The sequence below is a fragment of the Rutidosis leptorrhynchoides genome, chromosome 1, assembly GCF_046630445.1.
Source record: "Rutidosis leptorrhynchoides isolate AG116_Rl617_1_P2 chromosome 1, CSIRO_AGI_Rlap_v1, whole genome shotgun sequence".
Lineage (NCBI taxonomy): Eukaryota > Viridiplantae > Streptophyta > Magnoliopsida > Asterales > Asteraceae > Rutidosis > Rutidosis leptorrhynchoides.
In genome coordinates this window covers 473,749,100-473,765,822 of record NC_092333.1, presented here as the reverse complement: position 1 = coordinate 473,765,822, position 16,723 = coordinate 473,749,100, and the positions used below count along the sequence as shown (strand labels likewise).

General features: G+C 35.9%; 1 protein-coding gene across 1 annotated transcript; it reads left to right on the top strand.

Moving 5' to 3' along the window:
* Positions 1–6,394: 6,394 nt before the first annotated feature.
* Positions 6,395–8,212, top strand: LOC139839591 (uncharacterized). The gene is made up of 4 exons (XM_071829698.1): positions 6,395–6,631; positions 6,736–6,963; positions 7,092–7,532; positions 8,015–8,212. Exons 1-4 carry the CDS (start codon positions 6,395–6,397, stop codon positions 8,210–8,212), a joined length of 1,104 nt encoding a protein of 367 aa, XP_071685799.1.
* Positions 8,213–16,723: the final 8,511 nt, after the last annotated feature.

Sequence of the window (16,723 nt, the reverse complement as noted above, 5' to 3'; positions counted from 1 at the left end):
CAAGTTAGTCAAAGTTTTAAAAACGTTTTAACATTGGCTATAACTCGAAAGATTACTTTATACATTTTTCAAACTTCCAATTTTCAACAATTTGGGTATAAATCCTTGTTCTAAAGTAATTAGTTGTTGAAAACAACTATTTTAAGCTATTTAATCAACATTAAACTAATGATAACACCAAAAGTTCACCAAAATTCGAACCAAAACCTAACTAAACGATTCGTATGCTACAAGTGAACTTATAAGTCTCAATCGAGCCTAAATACTAACCTAACTAAACGATTCGTATGCTACAAGTGAACTTATAAGTCTCAATCGAGCCTAAAGACTAACATATATTAACAACATTGTCTAACTAAGAACATAAGAACACATAATCAAGTATAAAAACACAATTTTCACAAAAGTCAAATTTTTAACCCTAAATCAAAAATCAATTTTTAAGCAAAAAAGTACCTTAAACACCAAATTGGACACGGAAATGAGTTTGTATGGCACGAGAGAACAAGTTTCGAGCTTCGAATCATTGGATTTGGTCGAAAATTGAGGGGTGTGTGTGTGTGTGTGTGTGACCCTAGAGTAGGGAGGAGGAAAAGGGAGAAGAAGAAGAAAAGAAGAAAGAAGAAAGAAAAGGAGAAAGGAGAAGAAAAAGAAAAGGAAAATGGGCCCGTGCGTTTTCGCGATCTCGTTCCTCAACTCGACTCTCGGGGTTTTTTTTAAGTATGTTTAGCAGGTTTTTTAATCGACAAGCCTTTTAAATCCAATAATTTAATCTAGCACAAAATATTTATATAAAATTTTAAATAATCATAAAATTAAATTAAATTTATTATTTTTATTAAAAATAAACTAATGATTACACAGGGGTTCCGAAGATCCTACAACAAATTTCTAAAAATGACGAGGAAAGAAATGCGAATCTAAAGACTTTGACCAACCAAAGCAAATTAGCAGATCTTAATAAGAATCTTTCAAATTCACTTAATATTTTTCGTTCACGCTTCTGCAAATCTTGGACATCATCCATGAATTAAGCTAGGGCTTTCCTAACTTTCTTGGAGTTTGATATTCCGTCCCTTGGTCCTTTATCGTGATAATTTAGTTCAAAAAGAAGTTTTGACACTATATCTTGAAAAGTAAAATCCTCTTCAGCATCGGGATCTCCGATAGTAAATTTGAAATGTTGTGATATTTTTCGGATAATCTTTTGCTGAGAAGTTGTAAATGAAAAATTGGATGCAGCGAGAATTCGTACGAGCTCGGAATAAATTTTCTTTCTTTCTTCAAAGAAATGCAATTCTATTCTTTCGTCGGTGGAATCCGGAAAAACTTCTATTAATCTTTTGATGAGAAAAGACGCGGGGTCAAAATAAAAATATCGTGTTCTCCATATTTGACAAAGGGGTTAGGTTCCCTATTCTCGACCCAAAATTCTAATTCTGAAATCATGGTTGCGGTATAAGGGTTGATGCAGAATTTAGAAAATTCTTTATCATCGATATGAGGCAGAGAAATTATGAATAAGTCCAAGTCAGATTTTATCTCGATTTCTTCGTCTCGATATTTGAGGATAATTTCTTCCCCGCATTCTTTTGATAGATGTGGAGAGATCGAACATGATTGCGCAGATTACTCATGAAATTCTAATGGAACGGAAAACGTAAAATCCGAAGAATAGAGGTGCCTAATAAATTCTCTATAGACGTCTAATCTTCTGGAAGGATTTTACAGATTTCCAATGAATGGAGCATCTGGAATATCAATGTATCGATTTTCTTCGAGAATAAACTTGATTAATTACGGATATCTGAAAAAGGTTGGGTATCATTCCCGAATTTCATCTTCCATGTGAAGGAGTTCATTTAGACTGAATCCTCCTGTTGGATCGTGAAGAGGGTCGAATCTTGGTTTATTTGAGTAAAATTTTTCTAAAAGCAATGAAATCTCTGGGTCAGATGAAATTATCTAGCTCCTTGGATGCAAGAATCAGGAACTGCATTTCTGATGAGACTCATTAGGGTTAAGATCCATTTTATTTTTATTATTTTTGTAGAAGAAAACTTCTCCAGTTTCCGAAGTTGTGGGAGAGCTACTGCCTTCTGCACCTTCTTCGTATTCGGTTGAGTTTGACATGGAATCTATAAAAATTAATATCATAATTAATACTTATTTTTAGATTTTATAAAATAGCAGGGTTTTTCTAAAGGAGACTTTTAAATCCTATAATTATTAAGCATATCTGTTCCTTGTTAGTTTATCTTTCGCAACAAGTGGTCAGATCGACAACGGAGAGGCATGATCCTTTTGGTTCCAATGTAATTGGAGGATGTTCTGAAAATCCAACAACCAAGTCTGTGTATAACTGTCTTTCTTAGACACCACTCAAGATTCTCAAATATCTTGACAGAATCAACAATTACTTTAATAGACAGAAAATTCGATCCCCGGCAGCGGCGCCAAAAACAACATCTCCTACTGATATGACTAAAATGGACGGTTCTGTTTATGCGGTGTCATCATCGCAAATCATCAAACTAAGTTACCAGAGGGAGGCGATGGTTTTATAACTTATATTTAGCTGGGTTTCCTAGCTATATTTCACATACTTGTCTTTCCTATAACGAGTAAGCGGCAAGTATAACTTGGGTTCGTATTTTTGTACGTTTATCGGTAATGTGGGATCAAAGTTTACCTAAAGTCAACCATAATGACAAGTGGTGATAGATTGATTTATATTAAGTAAAACACGAAACATTTAAAGAATAAAAGGGATAGGCATGTGATATTTAATACTGACGAAGAGTTTTTGACAGAGTTCTACATCCTAGAATGAATACTAAACCTCACTCAATTAGGTAATTAACCTAACCAATTTGTCACTAAGAAATCAGGGTTTGAAGATTCTAGCCAAGACAAATATAGCTACTCCTAACGTTAACCTTAATGGATCTAAACGACCTTATGGATGGAATCCTAGGTACATGAATAAAGTGGTATACCTAAAGGAAGGTCCTAGCTTTTCTTAATCCTAGTTGGGTTAACTGCTATCACAATCTCCACTTAACACCAAGTTATGCTTATAACGTTAACAAATGAGCAATCTTAGATATCTTAAGGTACTGTTAACTAGGCTAAATTTCTCTCCTTTGCGATCATCTTACAACACCTCGCGAACCATGATTTTGAGTAAGCCAGTGTTCCATGAACGCTAGATTATTTACTCTAACACAACCTAAACTGGTAGCTCTTCTCTGACAGATAAGGGGCTATCTATACCTAGGTACTAAACACCATTGTGATGTTAAGCATAGATAACTACTTACCTTATATTCTAGCGATGATCAGGTCCTAACACTAGGTTATAGATACGTGGGTAATTAGAAAGGGTGGTTCGTAAATTAGATTTCTAGGCCTGATAGGTTTCAGAATAATAACAATGTAAGGTTCAGATAAAATATTCACAACGAAATTAACATTCATAACAGGTACACAAGAATGAAAGATGAAAGCAACTCAACATAACAAAATTCATATTATTAAATTAAGGAAAGCTTTCACCATTTACAATTGAAGTCTGGACTGTTACAAGTGCTGACATCCTCTAGACCACTTCTATTACAATCTTCGACGTTCGACTCCGGGTACTTAATTTCCCGTTCGGAGGTGAGAAGGCCTTGAAAGCACAAGGCTTTAAGAAAGAGAAACTATATTGTAGTGAGAGAGTGAAAAGATAAGTGTGTTGAAATTGGAAACTCAAAATCCTTAAATAGACTATTTTTAGGCCTCGCAAATCGTGGGCTTGCTGATGGCAGGTCGTAGGACATGCCCGTATGGTATGGCGGTGGCCTATTGGTGACCTATGCTACATGGGCGTAGACTACTAACCTAGGCAAGGCATATGGATTTGGGTAGCCTTTACGGAAAGGCCGTAGGCAAAGGCCGTATGGCTGTCTGGTCAGGTCAGTTTCATGGATCGTAATTTGGTCTTTCGAGATCGTAGCTTGGTCTTCATCATTTTCGCTCTAGATTCCTCTTTTTAAGTATGATTTCTTCGATTCTTCTTGCATTGTCTTTGTTAATCTACAAAATAAGGTGAATAAACTCTCAATTTTGCGATTTAGTTTATATCTTTATTGATTTGGGACTTAATATTGGGTGTAAAAATGTGTCTTTTGGCCGATGAAATATGCTACGTGGACGCAAACTACTGACGCCCTTACCTAGTGGAACACTTACTCTCAATCACTGGGTATCGATGATGCCTATGCTACAACATTGAAGACACTCAAACAGATAATGATTATCGAATACTGCCCGCATAATGAGATCAAAAAGCTGGAGGCTGAGCTTTAAAACTTGAAGCTAATTGGTACCAAACTTTCCAGTTATGATAATAATTCTTTAAGTTGGCCCTAATGTGTCCCAAAATGGTTATACCTGAGTACTTGTAAATAGGGAAGTTCATCGAGGGTTTATCGAAAGACATCCAAACTTGTGTGACATCATCTGATCCCAAGACTATCCAAGAAGTATTCGGAATGGCACATAAATTGATGGATCAACTCACTCGAAGGGAAAAGGAAGTGCCAAATGGGGAAGTTAAGTCAAGTGATGGGAAAAGAAAGTGGAACAGAAAACAAACAAAAAAAATAACTCTAATCAACAACCCCAAAAGAGATAAGAGATGCCAAGAAACAGACTCTGGCTATAAGGGAAAATAGCCACAATGTCAAAGGTGTGGTAATCATCATTCGGGAGTTTGTAATGCGGTGATTCGTGATACGTGCAAAAAGTTTGGCCACTTGGCTAAAGATTGTAGGGTTTCTACCAAGAACTATTTTGAATGTGGGCAGTCGGGGCACTTTTATAAGGATTGCCCAAAGAAGAAGAATACTGGACTTTCTCATGGTAGATAATTCAACATCAACTCCAGTGATGCATGCAATGATCCTAACTTGGTCTCAGGTACGTTCTTACTCAACAACCGTACTGTATATGTATTGTTTGATACTAGTGAGGATAAGTGTTTTACATATAAGGAGTTCTGTCACAAAAATAGGAATCCTTTAACATCCTTAGATAACATTTACTCTATAGAGCTAGCAAACGCGAAACTAATGAAAGATGATAAGGTATATCGTGGGTATACCTTGAACTTGGTGGGTCAGACATTAGACGTAGATCTGATTCTTATAGAACTGGGAAGTTTTGATCTGGTGATCGGATGGACTGGTTATCTAATAAGAAAGCCGGGGTGATTTGCGCATAGAAGGCCATTCGAATTCCACTCGCAGATGGTGAACCTATGATTCTATACCTAGATAAGGGAAACATACAACTAAAATTAATTAGTTGCTTATAGGTCCAAAATTACTTGAGACAAAATTGTCTCTCAATTCTAGCACACGTGAATAAAATCGAATCCAAGGTCAAGCGACCCGAGGATGTACCAATTGTAAGGGAATTTCTTGAAGTTTTTCCAGAAGACTTGGCAAGCCTTCCCTCACACCGAGCATTAAAAATTCAAATTGATATAATGCCAGGAGCGGAACCGGTAGCACGTGCACCCTATAGACTTGCGCCTTCAGAATTGCAGGAATTGTCCAGTCAACTGAAGGAATTATTGGATAAAGGATTCATATGACTGAATTATTCACCTTGGGGAGCTTCGGTCTTATTTGTGAATAAGAAGGATGGATCCATGAGATTATGTATCGACTCTAGAGAGTTGAACAAGCTGACAATTAAGAAATCAATATCCACTCCCTAGGATCAATGATTTATTTGATTAATTACAAGGATCTAGCTGTTACTCAAAGATTGATTTGAGGTCAGGATATCATCAACTAAGAATAAAAGTAGATGATGTTCCTAAAACAGCATTTACAACACGTTATGGACATTTTGAGTTTACGGTGATGCCGTTCGATTTGACTAACGCACCAGTAGTGTTCATGGACCTCATGAACCGTGTGTGCAAGCCGTATCTCGATACATTTGTCATTATGTTTATTGAAGACATTTTATTTTACTCTAAAAGGAATGAAGAACACGAAAAACACCTGTGTTTGGTATTAGAGTTGCTCAAAGAGGAGCAATTATTCGCGAAATTTTTAAAGTGTAACTTTTGGTTATAGGATGTACAATTCATTTGTCACGTTGTGAGTACCAATGGGATTTAAGTTGATCCTGCAAATATAGAAACTGTCAAAAATTGAGAGACGCCTAATACCCCAACTCAGGTCTATCAATTTTTGGGTCTCGCCGGTTACTACCGAAGATTTATCGAAGATTTCTCCAAGATTGCACGACTACTGACCGTGTTAAGATATAAGAGAAATAAGTATGAATGGTCTGAATAGCAAGAGTCTGTGTTTAAGTTGTTAAGGCAGAAATGGACCACCGCACCAATTTATCATTACCCGATGGAAATAAAGACTATGTGATGTATTGCGACACCTCGCGACAAGGAATTGGATATGTGTTAATGCAACGGAACAAGGTTATTGCCTATGGATCTCGGCAATTGAAAGTTCAAGAACAGAACTATACAGCACAAGATCAGGAATTGGGAGCTGTAGTCTTCGCACTCAAGATGTGGAGACACTACCCGTATAGAACCAAGTGTACGGTCTTTACAGATCATAAGAGCCCGCAACACATCTTTGATAAAAAAAAACATCTCAAAATGAGACAGAGATGAATTTTTATGTTTGTGAAATTCATTATCATCAGGGTAAGACGAATGTGATGGCTGATGCCTTCAATAGAAAGGAGAGAGTTAAGCCTCTAAGGCTTCGAGCATTGAATGTGACTGTCCGTGCATATCGTACTTCACATATTCGTGATGCACAATTAGAGGTCTCTAAAGAAGAGAACATAGATGCTAAAATAATCAAAAGGTTGGATAAACTATTTGACATAAAAGAGGACGGGACCTGCTATATTGCTAGTTGCATTTGGGTACCGAAGTTTGGTGGGTTAAGAGAACTTTTGCTAGATGAGGCGCACAAGACATGATATTCAATTCAACCTGGAACTGATTAGATGTATCATGACCTAAGGAACTGTATTTGTGGCCTAACTTGAAGGCTAATATTGCTAGGTACGTTGGGAAATGCTTGACTTGCTCTAAAGTCAAGGTCGAACATCAAAAGCCGTCAGGATTATTCACACAACCAGAACTACCCAGTGGAAAAGGGAATGCGTCACGATGGACTTCATTACTAACGGTGGGCAGTTACGACACCATTTGGGTAATAGTTGATCTTCTCACAAAGTCTGCACATTTTCTGCCTAATAAAGAAACCGATAAGATGGAAGAGTTGGCACAAGTTTCTAAAAAGGAAGTTTTTTCCATACATGGAATACCTGTGTCTATTATCTTCGATCATGACAGTAGATTTACTTCTATATTATGGCAAACTTTACAAGAAGCATTGGGAACTCGCTTAGACTTGAGTACTGGGTATCACCCACAAACGGATGGTCAAAATGAATGGACTATCCAAACCTTAGAGGACATGTTGCGAGTGTGTGTTATTAATTTTGAGAACAGATGAGATAAACATCTACCGTTGGCAGAATTCTCGTACAACAACAGTTTCCATGTGAGTATTAAAGCTTCACTGTTTGAAGCACTTTATGGAAGAAAGTGTAGATCTCTTGTGTGTTGGAATGATGTAGGAGATAGACAATTTACTGGTCCTGAGATTATTCATGAAACAACTGAAAAATCATGCAGATTCGGGAGAGATTGAAAACAACCCGAAGTCGTCAAAAGAGCTATGATTACGTTAGAAGGCGACCGTTGGAATTTTGGGTTGGAGACAAGGTCATGTTTAAAGTATCACCTTGTAAAGGTGTGGTACGTTTGTAGAAATGATGCAAACTGAGTCCTAGGTATGTGGGACCGTTTGAGATAACCAAAAGAATTGGACCAGTGGCGTACTGATTAAAGCTACCACAAGAACTTTGCGAGATTCATGACACTTTCCATGTGTTGAACTTAAAGAAGTGTTTAGCCAATGAAGACATGGTGATTTCTCTAGAGGAGTTACACATTTATAGTGAGTTGCATTTCGTTGAGCAACCTGTTGAAATCATGGAAAGTGAGTTCGCACGGCTTAAACAGAGCAACATACCCATTGTTAAGCTTCAATGGAGCGCTCGTAGAGGACCAGAGTTCACATGGGAACGTGAAGACATATGAGACAAAAGTACCCACAACTGTTTTCAGACGAAACGTCTATAGCAGACATACACTGAAATTTCGAGATGAAATTTTGAATAACGGGTACGTGATGTAACAACCCTGCTTTTCCATTAATTTTTTGCTAAATACTTAACGTCCGTTACTTGAATTCTACTTTATATATATATATATATATATATATATATATATATATATATATATATATATATATATATATATATATATATATATATATATATATATATATATATATATATATATATATATATATATATATATATATCTTGTAGACATACTATTTTAATATGTATTACATATTCTATGATTACATGCTTCGGTTTAGAAATACTTAGAAAACGTGAGAAAACACTACGGTTAGTGAAAATCGGGAAAAACGTCATTTATGACTACCAAACATCTAACTACTGATTATAATGATAGCATTTATGAGTTTTGGATTACTTTATTTAATTAGGAGTTTCTTAGTTTTAAGATTCGAGAAATCTAATTACAACATTTGGTTTGCGTTTTGGGTAACACACTTAATGGTATGCCATAGAAATTATTTAGTGACTTGGAAGAGTCCCTGTTGGCCCATTTATTAATTCCTTGTAATTAGACTAAATCTAGGCCAAGCCCTAAAGTTGATTCAGTGAATTTTCTTTTTTTCTCTCCTCTCACTTATGACCGTCGCTTACCATCATCATCGTCACCTTCAACGTCACTTTCCAACCCCCATATCACCATCGAAAACTCTCATGATGGAAAAATTGATTACGAATTCGTGCTAGTCTTGCTCTCCTCTTCACATCCATCCGTTTAATTTCGTATTTAGGGTATGAACACGAAACCCTAACTTTTATTTTATGATTCTGTAAAATTTGTATGGAAATAAAATCTCATCTTTAGTGATGAAACTAGACATATTATGGAAGATTTTCTCATTGGTATGAACGTGTTTTGAATTTTTAAGAGCAAGTTATGCACTGTACAAAATTGTGTTTCTGAATTGGTGTCAATCTGAAAATTTCAACTTGGAGAAATAAAATGTACCAATTGGCTAAACCAATTGCTTATATTTCTTCAGAGATGATAGTTCAATATGTTAACTAAATTCTCCAAGTGCAATCGAAATCCTTTGACTTTTATGAATTATTATGAATATTTTGCTCTAACTGGAAATCCTAAAAATGTCGTTAAGTAATTTATTTATAACTTTTGTTCTTAAAATGCTTATATAGCATGTCAGACTTTGTAGAAAGCTAATTTGATAACCTACTGATCTGGAAACTTTGAAAATTTTTTGATATTTATTTTGGGAGATACGACTGATTGTTTAAGAAGGTTCATATCGTGTTTATCTGAAAAGGCTGAAAACTTTGAAAACGTGTATCTTTAACGTCGAAACATCGATACTTGACCACGAATAGGAAGTTTGACTTCTATGATTGACTTTTATACTAGTGTTGACTTTTTTTAAATATTATTGACTTTAGTTAACCTTCGCATCAATCTCGAGCAAAGGACTTACAATTACACTATGACCTGACTTAGCGTTATTAGAAACTTATTGACCAAATGTATCTCTAAGTTGAGTATGCGGGTCAAGGCTATACTACTTACATTTCATTTTGTTGAATACTTGCTTTGCGAACTATGGTCAAGGCTATACTACTTACATTTTATTTCGATAGTAGTAGTTAATTTTTGCGCTAGCTATTAAGTATGAACTTTAACGGGTAGGTACTACCCGAATTAAAAATTATAAAACGATAATATGAAGAAAAGGCTTTTATAAATAAGTTCATATTATGCTACGATATACTATTGACTACTCCTAATATTCTATATGATTAACTTAACTCTTTTGGCTATTTTTGAAGGAAATGACACCGACTACTCGATAGAACTTGAATATGAGCGAGGAAGAATTTCGTACTTTTCTTGCTGCAAACATAGCCGTAGTATAGGCGGCAATGCAAAACAACAATAATTATTCAGGGTCTAGCAGTGGAGCAAATTCCACAGGAAATCATGTAGGATGCTCCTACAAGGCTTTCACTGCCTGTAAACCCCTTGAGTTCGATGGAACCGAAGGACCAATCGGATTAAAACGGTGGACCGGGAAGGTTGAATTGGTGTTTGCCATAAGTAAGTGTGCTGAAGAAGACAGGGTAAAGTACACTACGCATACCTTCACAGGTAGTGCGTTAACATGGTGGAACACCTATCTCGAGCAGGTGGGATAAGATACTGCTTACGCACTACTGTGGTCAGCATTCAAACACATGATGAATGAGCAGTACTGTCCTAGAAACGAGGTCAATAAGCTCATGGCAGAGCTTAGAGAATTACGAACACAAGGATTCGATATTACCACATACGAATGACGAATCACGGAGTTATGCATATTGTGTCCAAGAGTGTTCGAAGATGAAGAGGAGCAGATCGACGCGTTTGTAAAAGGGTTACCAGAAAGGATTCAGGAGGATGTGAGTTCAAACGAGCCCACCTCCATACAAAAGGCAAGCCGAATGGCTCACAAACTCATAAATCAGATTGAGGGAAGAATTAAAGAGCAGGCGGACGAGGAGGCCAAAATGAAACAAGTCAAGAGGAAATGGGAAGAAAACAGTGACAAGGGTCACCAACACAACAATAGTAATTATCGCTTCAACAATCAACACAACAACCACAGCTATAATCGCACCATTTTTCGCAACAACAAACGCAACAACAACCATCCCAACAACAATAACAACCGCAGCAATAACAATCCTAACAACAATCTCAATAACAACAATGGCAACAGGAACGAGAAATATCCATGTATAAGGTGTGAAGAGTACCATCTGACTGGGTTCTGCATGACATTTTACACCAAGTGTAATAGAAATGGTCATGGTGCAGTGTGAAGTCTATGGACCAATAACTAACAGAATTAAAGAAACAAATAATGTCGGAACAAAAAATGCTGCCATTGTTTGTTATGGATGTGGAAAACTGGACCACTTTAATACTAATTACCCAGACCAATGGAATACTAATGGACAAGGCCGCGGAAGAGTCTTCAATATTAATGCGGCAGAAGCGTAGAAAAACCCGGAGCTTGTTACGGGTACGTTTCTTATTGACAATAAATCTGCTTATGTTTTATTTGATTCGGGTGCGGATAGAATCTATATGAGTAGAGATTTTTGTGCCAAATTAAGTTGTCAATTAACGCCTTTGGACAATAAATTTTTACTAGAATTAGCAAACGGTAAATTAATTACAGCAGATAAAATATGTCGGAATCGAGAAATTAAACTGATTGGCGAAACGTTTAAGATTAATTTAATACCAGTAGAGTTAGGGAGTTTTAATGTGATAATTGGTATGAACTGGTTGAAAAAGGAGAGAACAGAGGTCGTATGTTACAAAAATTTGATTCGCATTATGCGCGAAAAGGAAAAACCCTTAATGGTGTACGGAGAAAAGAGCAACGCGAAGTTAAATCTTATTAGTAACCTGAAGGCACAAAAGCTAATAAGAAAATGTTGCTATGCAGTTCTAGCACACGTCGAGAAAATCAATCCCGAAGAAAAGAACATCAATGATGTTCCTGTCGCAAAAGAATTTTCTGATGTATTTCCCAAAGAATTACCGGGACTACCTCCACACCGATCTGTTGAATTTCAAATAGATCTTGTACCAGGAGCTGCACCAATAGCTCGTGCTCCTTACAGACTCGCACCCAGCGAAATGAAGGAATTACAAAACCAATTACAAGAACTTTTAGAGCGTGGTTTCATTCAACCAAGCACATCACTGTGGGGAGCTCCTATTTTGTTTGTCAAAAATAAGGATGGTACATTCAGGTTATGTATCGACTATCGAGAGTTGAACAAACTTACCATCAAGAACCATTATCCACTACCGAGAATCGATGACTTATTTGATCAACTACAAGGCTCGTCAGTTTATTCGAAGATTGATCTATGTTATGGGTATCATCAAATGCGGGTGAAGGAGGATGATATTCCGAAGACTGCTTTTAGAACGCGTTACGGTCATTACGAGTTTATGGTTATGCCGTTTGGTTTGACTAAAGCACCAGCTGTGTTCATGGATCTCATGAACCGAGTGTGTGGACCATATCTTGAAAAGTTTGTCATTGTTTTCATCGATGACATACTTATTTACTCAAAGAATGATCAAGAGCACGAAGAACATTTGAGAAAAGTGCTAGAATTGTTGAGGAAAGAAAAACTGTACGCTAAGTTCTCAAAGTGTGCATTTTGGTTGAAAGAAGTTCAATTCCTCGGTCACGTAGTGAACAAAGAAGGTATTCAGTTTGATCCGTCAAAGATTAAAACCGTTGAAAAGTAGGAAACCCCGAAAACTCCGACGCACATACGCCAAATTTTAGGATTGGCTGGTTACTACAGAAGATTCATCCAAGATTTTTTCCAAAATAGCAAAACCCTTGACTGCATTAACGCATATAGGGAAGAAATTTGAATGGAAGGATGAGCAAGAGAAAGCATTTTAATTGTTGAAGAAAAAGCTAACTACGGCACCTATATTATCATTGCCTGAAAGGAATGATGATTTTGTGATATATTGTGACGTCTCAAAGCAAGGTCTCGGTTGTGTATTAATGCAACGAAAGAAGGTAATTGCTTATGCGTCTAGACAATTGAAGATTCATGAGCGGAATTATACGACTCACGATTTGGAATTGGGCGCTGTTGTTTTTGCATTAAAGATATGGAGGCACTACCTATATGGGGTCAAATGCACCATATATACTGACCACAAAAGTCTTCAACATATATTTAATCAAAAACAATTGAACATGAGGCAATGTAGGTGGATTGAGCTGTTAAATGATTACGACTTTGAGATTCGTTACCACCCGGGGAAGGCAAATGTGGTAGCCGATGCCTTGAGTAGAAATGACAGGGAACCTATTCGAGTAAAAGCTATGAATATACAACTCGAATAAAGGAGGCGGAACAAGGAGTTTTGAAAGAAGGAATTTGAAGAATGAAATACCCAAAGGATCGGAGAAACATCTTAATATTCGGGAAGACGGAACCCGGTACATGGCTGAAAGAATTTGGGTACCAAAGTTTGGAGATGTGAGGGAACTGGTACTTAGGGAGGCACATAAAACCGAATATTCAATGCATCCTGGAGCTGGAAAGATGTACCAAGATCTCAAGAAACACTTTTGGTGGCTGGGTATGAAGGCTGATATCGCTACATACGTAGGGGAATGTTTGACTTGTTCTAAAGTCAAAGCTGAATATCAGAAACCATCATGTCTACTTTAACAACTAGAAATCCCGGAATAGAAATGGGAAAACATTACCATGGATTTCATTACTAAATTTCCAAGGACTGCAAGTGGTTATGATACAATTTGGGTAATAGTCGATCGTCTTACCAAGTTAGCACACTTTCTACCAATGAGGGAAGATGATAAAATGAAGAAGTTGGCACGACTATACTTGAAAGAAGTCGTCTCCAGACATGGAATACCATTCTATATTATCTCCGATAGGGATGGCAGATTTGCTTCAAGATTTTGGCAGACGTTACAACAAGCATTGGGGACTCATCTAGACATGAGTACTGCCTATCATCCACAAACTAATGGGCAAAGTGAAAGGACGATACAGACACTTGAAGACATGCTACAAGCATGTGTTATTGATTTTGGAAATGGTTGGGATCGACATCTACTGTTAGCAGAATTTTCCTACAACAACAGTTAGAACTCGAGTATTGAGGCGGCACCGTTCGAGGCACTTTCTGGTAGAAAGTGCAGGTCTCCGATTTGTTGGAGCGAGGTGGGGGATAAATAAATTACGGGTCTGGAAATAATCCAAGAAACTACCGAGAAAATCATTCAAATTCAACAACGGCTGAAAATCGCACAGAATCGGCAAAAGAACTACGTGGACATTAGAAGAAAAGATTTAGAATTTGAAATTGGTGACATGGTCATGCTTAAGGTATCACCTTGGAAAGGCGTTGTTCGTTTTGGAAAACGGGGAAAACTAAACCCGAGATACATTGGACTATTCAAGATTATTGATCGTGTCGGACCGGTAGCTTATCGACTTGAATTACCGCAACAATTAGCTGGCGTACATAATACCTTCCACATCTTGAATTTAAAGAAATGCTTAGCTAAGGAAGATCTCACAATTCCGTTAGACGGAATTAAGATCAATGAAAAACTACAATTCATTGAAGAACCCGTCGAAATAATGGATCGTGAGGTTAAAGGACTTAAGCAAAACAAAATACCAATCGTTAAGGTTCGATGGAATGCTCGTAGAGGACCTGAGTTCACCTGGGAGTGTGAAGATCAGATGAAGCATAAATACCCGCACTTATTTCCAGAAGAAGAGACAACACCTACAACAGCTTAAAATTTCGGGACAAAATTTATTTAACGGGTAGGTACTGTCATAACCCGGATTTTTCCATGATTATATATTATATGAGATTAATATTTGCATGAATAAATGTTTCCAACATGTTAAGAAATCAAACTTGTCAGGACTTGATTAATTGAAACGGTTTTTATGTAAACGTTTGACCACCCAGTTTGTCCGATGATTCACGAACGTTATAACTAGTAAATGAAATGATAATATATATATATATATATATATATATGTTTAACATGATATGATGGTAGTTAAGTATCTCATTATGTATATTAACAATGAACTATATATATAAAACGAGACTACTAACTAAAGGAATTCAAAACGATATCTATATGTAACGATTATCGTTGTAATAACGTCTTAATATTTATATATCGTATTAAGATATATTAACACACTATGTTATCATGATAACATAACAATTTAACATCTCATTAGATATAATAACCATGGGTTAATTATATTTAACGATATCATTAACTTCAAGATTTCAAAACAACGCATGCATGTAACGACTAACGATGATTTAACGACTCCATTAAAATGTATATATATGTAGTGTATCTATATGTATCAATATACATTTTAAGGACTTCAAGACATATATAAAAACATTCATACTTAACAAAAATGGTTAAGATTACATTCCCATTCGTTTTCATCAACAATTCTACTCGTATTCATTCAGTATTCGTACTCGTATTATACCCAGATTTTAGATGTACATACTATTGGTATATACACTTCAATGATCAGCTCTTAGCAACCTTAATGAGTCATCAAGACATGTGGAAACCATCATTTGGCAGCAAGCATGAAATATCTAACAAAAATACAAACTAATGGAGACTATATGTGTACTCCTAAATCACGTTTTCCATCACTCATCACAAACACATTTTAATTCCAACTTTTATGCATCAAACACATCTCTATCAAGTTCTCTCTTCATGTTCTAAGTGTTCTTCATCATCTTCATCAAAATCTACATCAATCTAGCTCATAAATTCATACATAAATCAACTTACAAAACAACTACTCAAGAACACTTCAAGAACACTTTCAAGTTTACTAGATTACTTCCAAGCTTTCAAATCCATTCCAAGCAATCATCTAAGATCAAGAAACCTTTGTTATTTACAGTAGGTTATCTTTCTAATTCAAGGTAATATTCATATCCAAACTTTGATTCGATTTCTATAACTATAAATATCTTAATTCAAGTAGTAATCTTACTTGAACTTATTTTCGTGTCATGATTCTACTTCAAGAATTCCAAGCCATCAAAGATCCATTCAAGCTCAAGATCATTTCTTGTTATTTCCAATAGGTTTACCTACTATACTTGAGGTATAATGATGTTCATAACATCGTTCGATTCATACTTATATAACTATCTTATTCGAAGAATATAACTTGTAATCACTAGAACATAGTTTAGTTAATTCTAAACTTGTTCGCAAACAAAGTTAATCCTTCTAACTTAACTTTTAAAATCAACTAAACACATGTTCTATATCTATATGATATGCTAACTTAATGATTTAAAACTTGGAAACACGAAGAACACTGTAAAACCGGACATACGCCGTCGTAGTAAAACCGGGGCTATTTTGGGTTGGATAATTAAAAACTATGATAATCTTCGATTTAAAAGTTGTTATTCTGGGAAAATGAAATTTCATATGAACATGAAACTATATCCAAAAATGATGGTTAAACTCAAAGTAGAAGTATGTTTTTCAAAATGGTCATCAAGATGTCGTTCTTTCGACGGAAATGACTACCTATTTTAAAAATGACTTGTAACATGTAACTCCGCCTATAAACCATCACTTTTTCTATTTAGTTTCATAAATTTTAGTTCAATACGAAACCATAGCAATTTGATTCACCCAAAACGGATTTATAATGAAGAAATTATAGGTAAAACAAAATTGGATAAAATTACTAGTTTTAGCTACGAAATTTTTTATAACAAATCTATACTAACTATATCTTAGCTAACTTTCTTGTATTATACATGTCTTGATAGACCATAGACACGTATACAATA

What these genes read in the sequence shown, in the direction of transcription:
- LOC139839591 (XM_071829698.1), top strand. Translation starts at nt 6,395, where the DNA reads ATGGACCACCGCACCAATTTATCATTACCCGATGGAAATAAAGACTAT. An exon ending in ATATTGCTAGTTGCATTTGG is followed by an intron (nt 6,964 to 7,091) that starts GTACCGAAGTTT and finishes CCTAACTTGAAG; the next exon opens with GCTAATATTGCTAGGTACGT. An exon ending in CCTTAGAGGACATGTTGCGA is followed by an intron (nt 7,533 to 8,014) that starts GTGTGTGTTATT and finishes TTGAACTTAAAG; the next exon opens with AAGTGTTTAGCCAATGAAGA.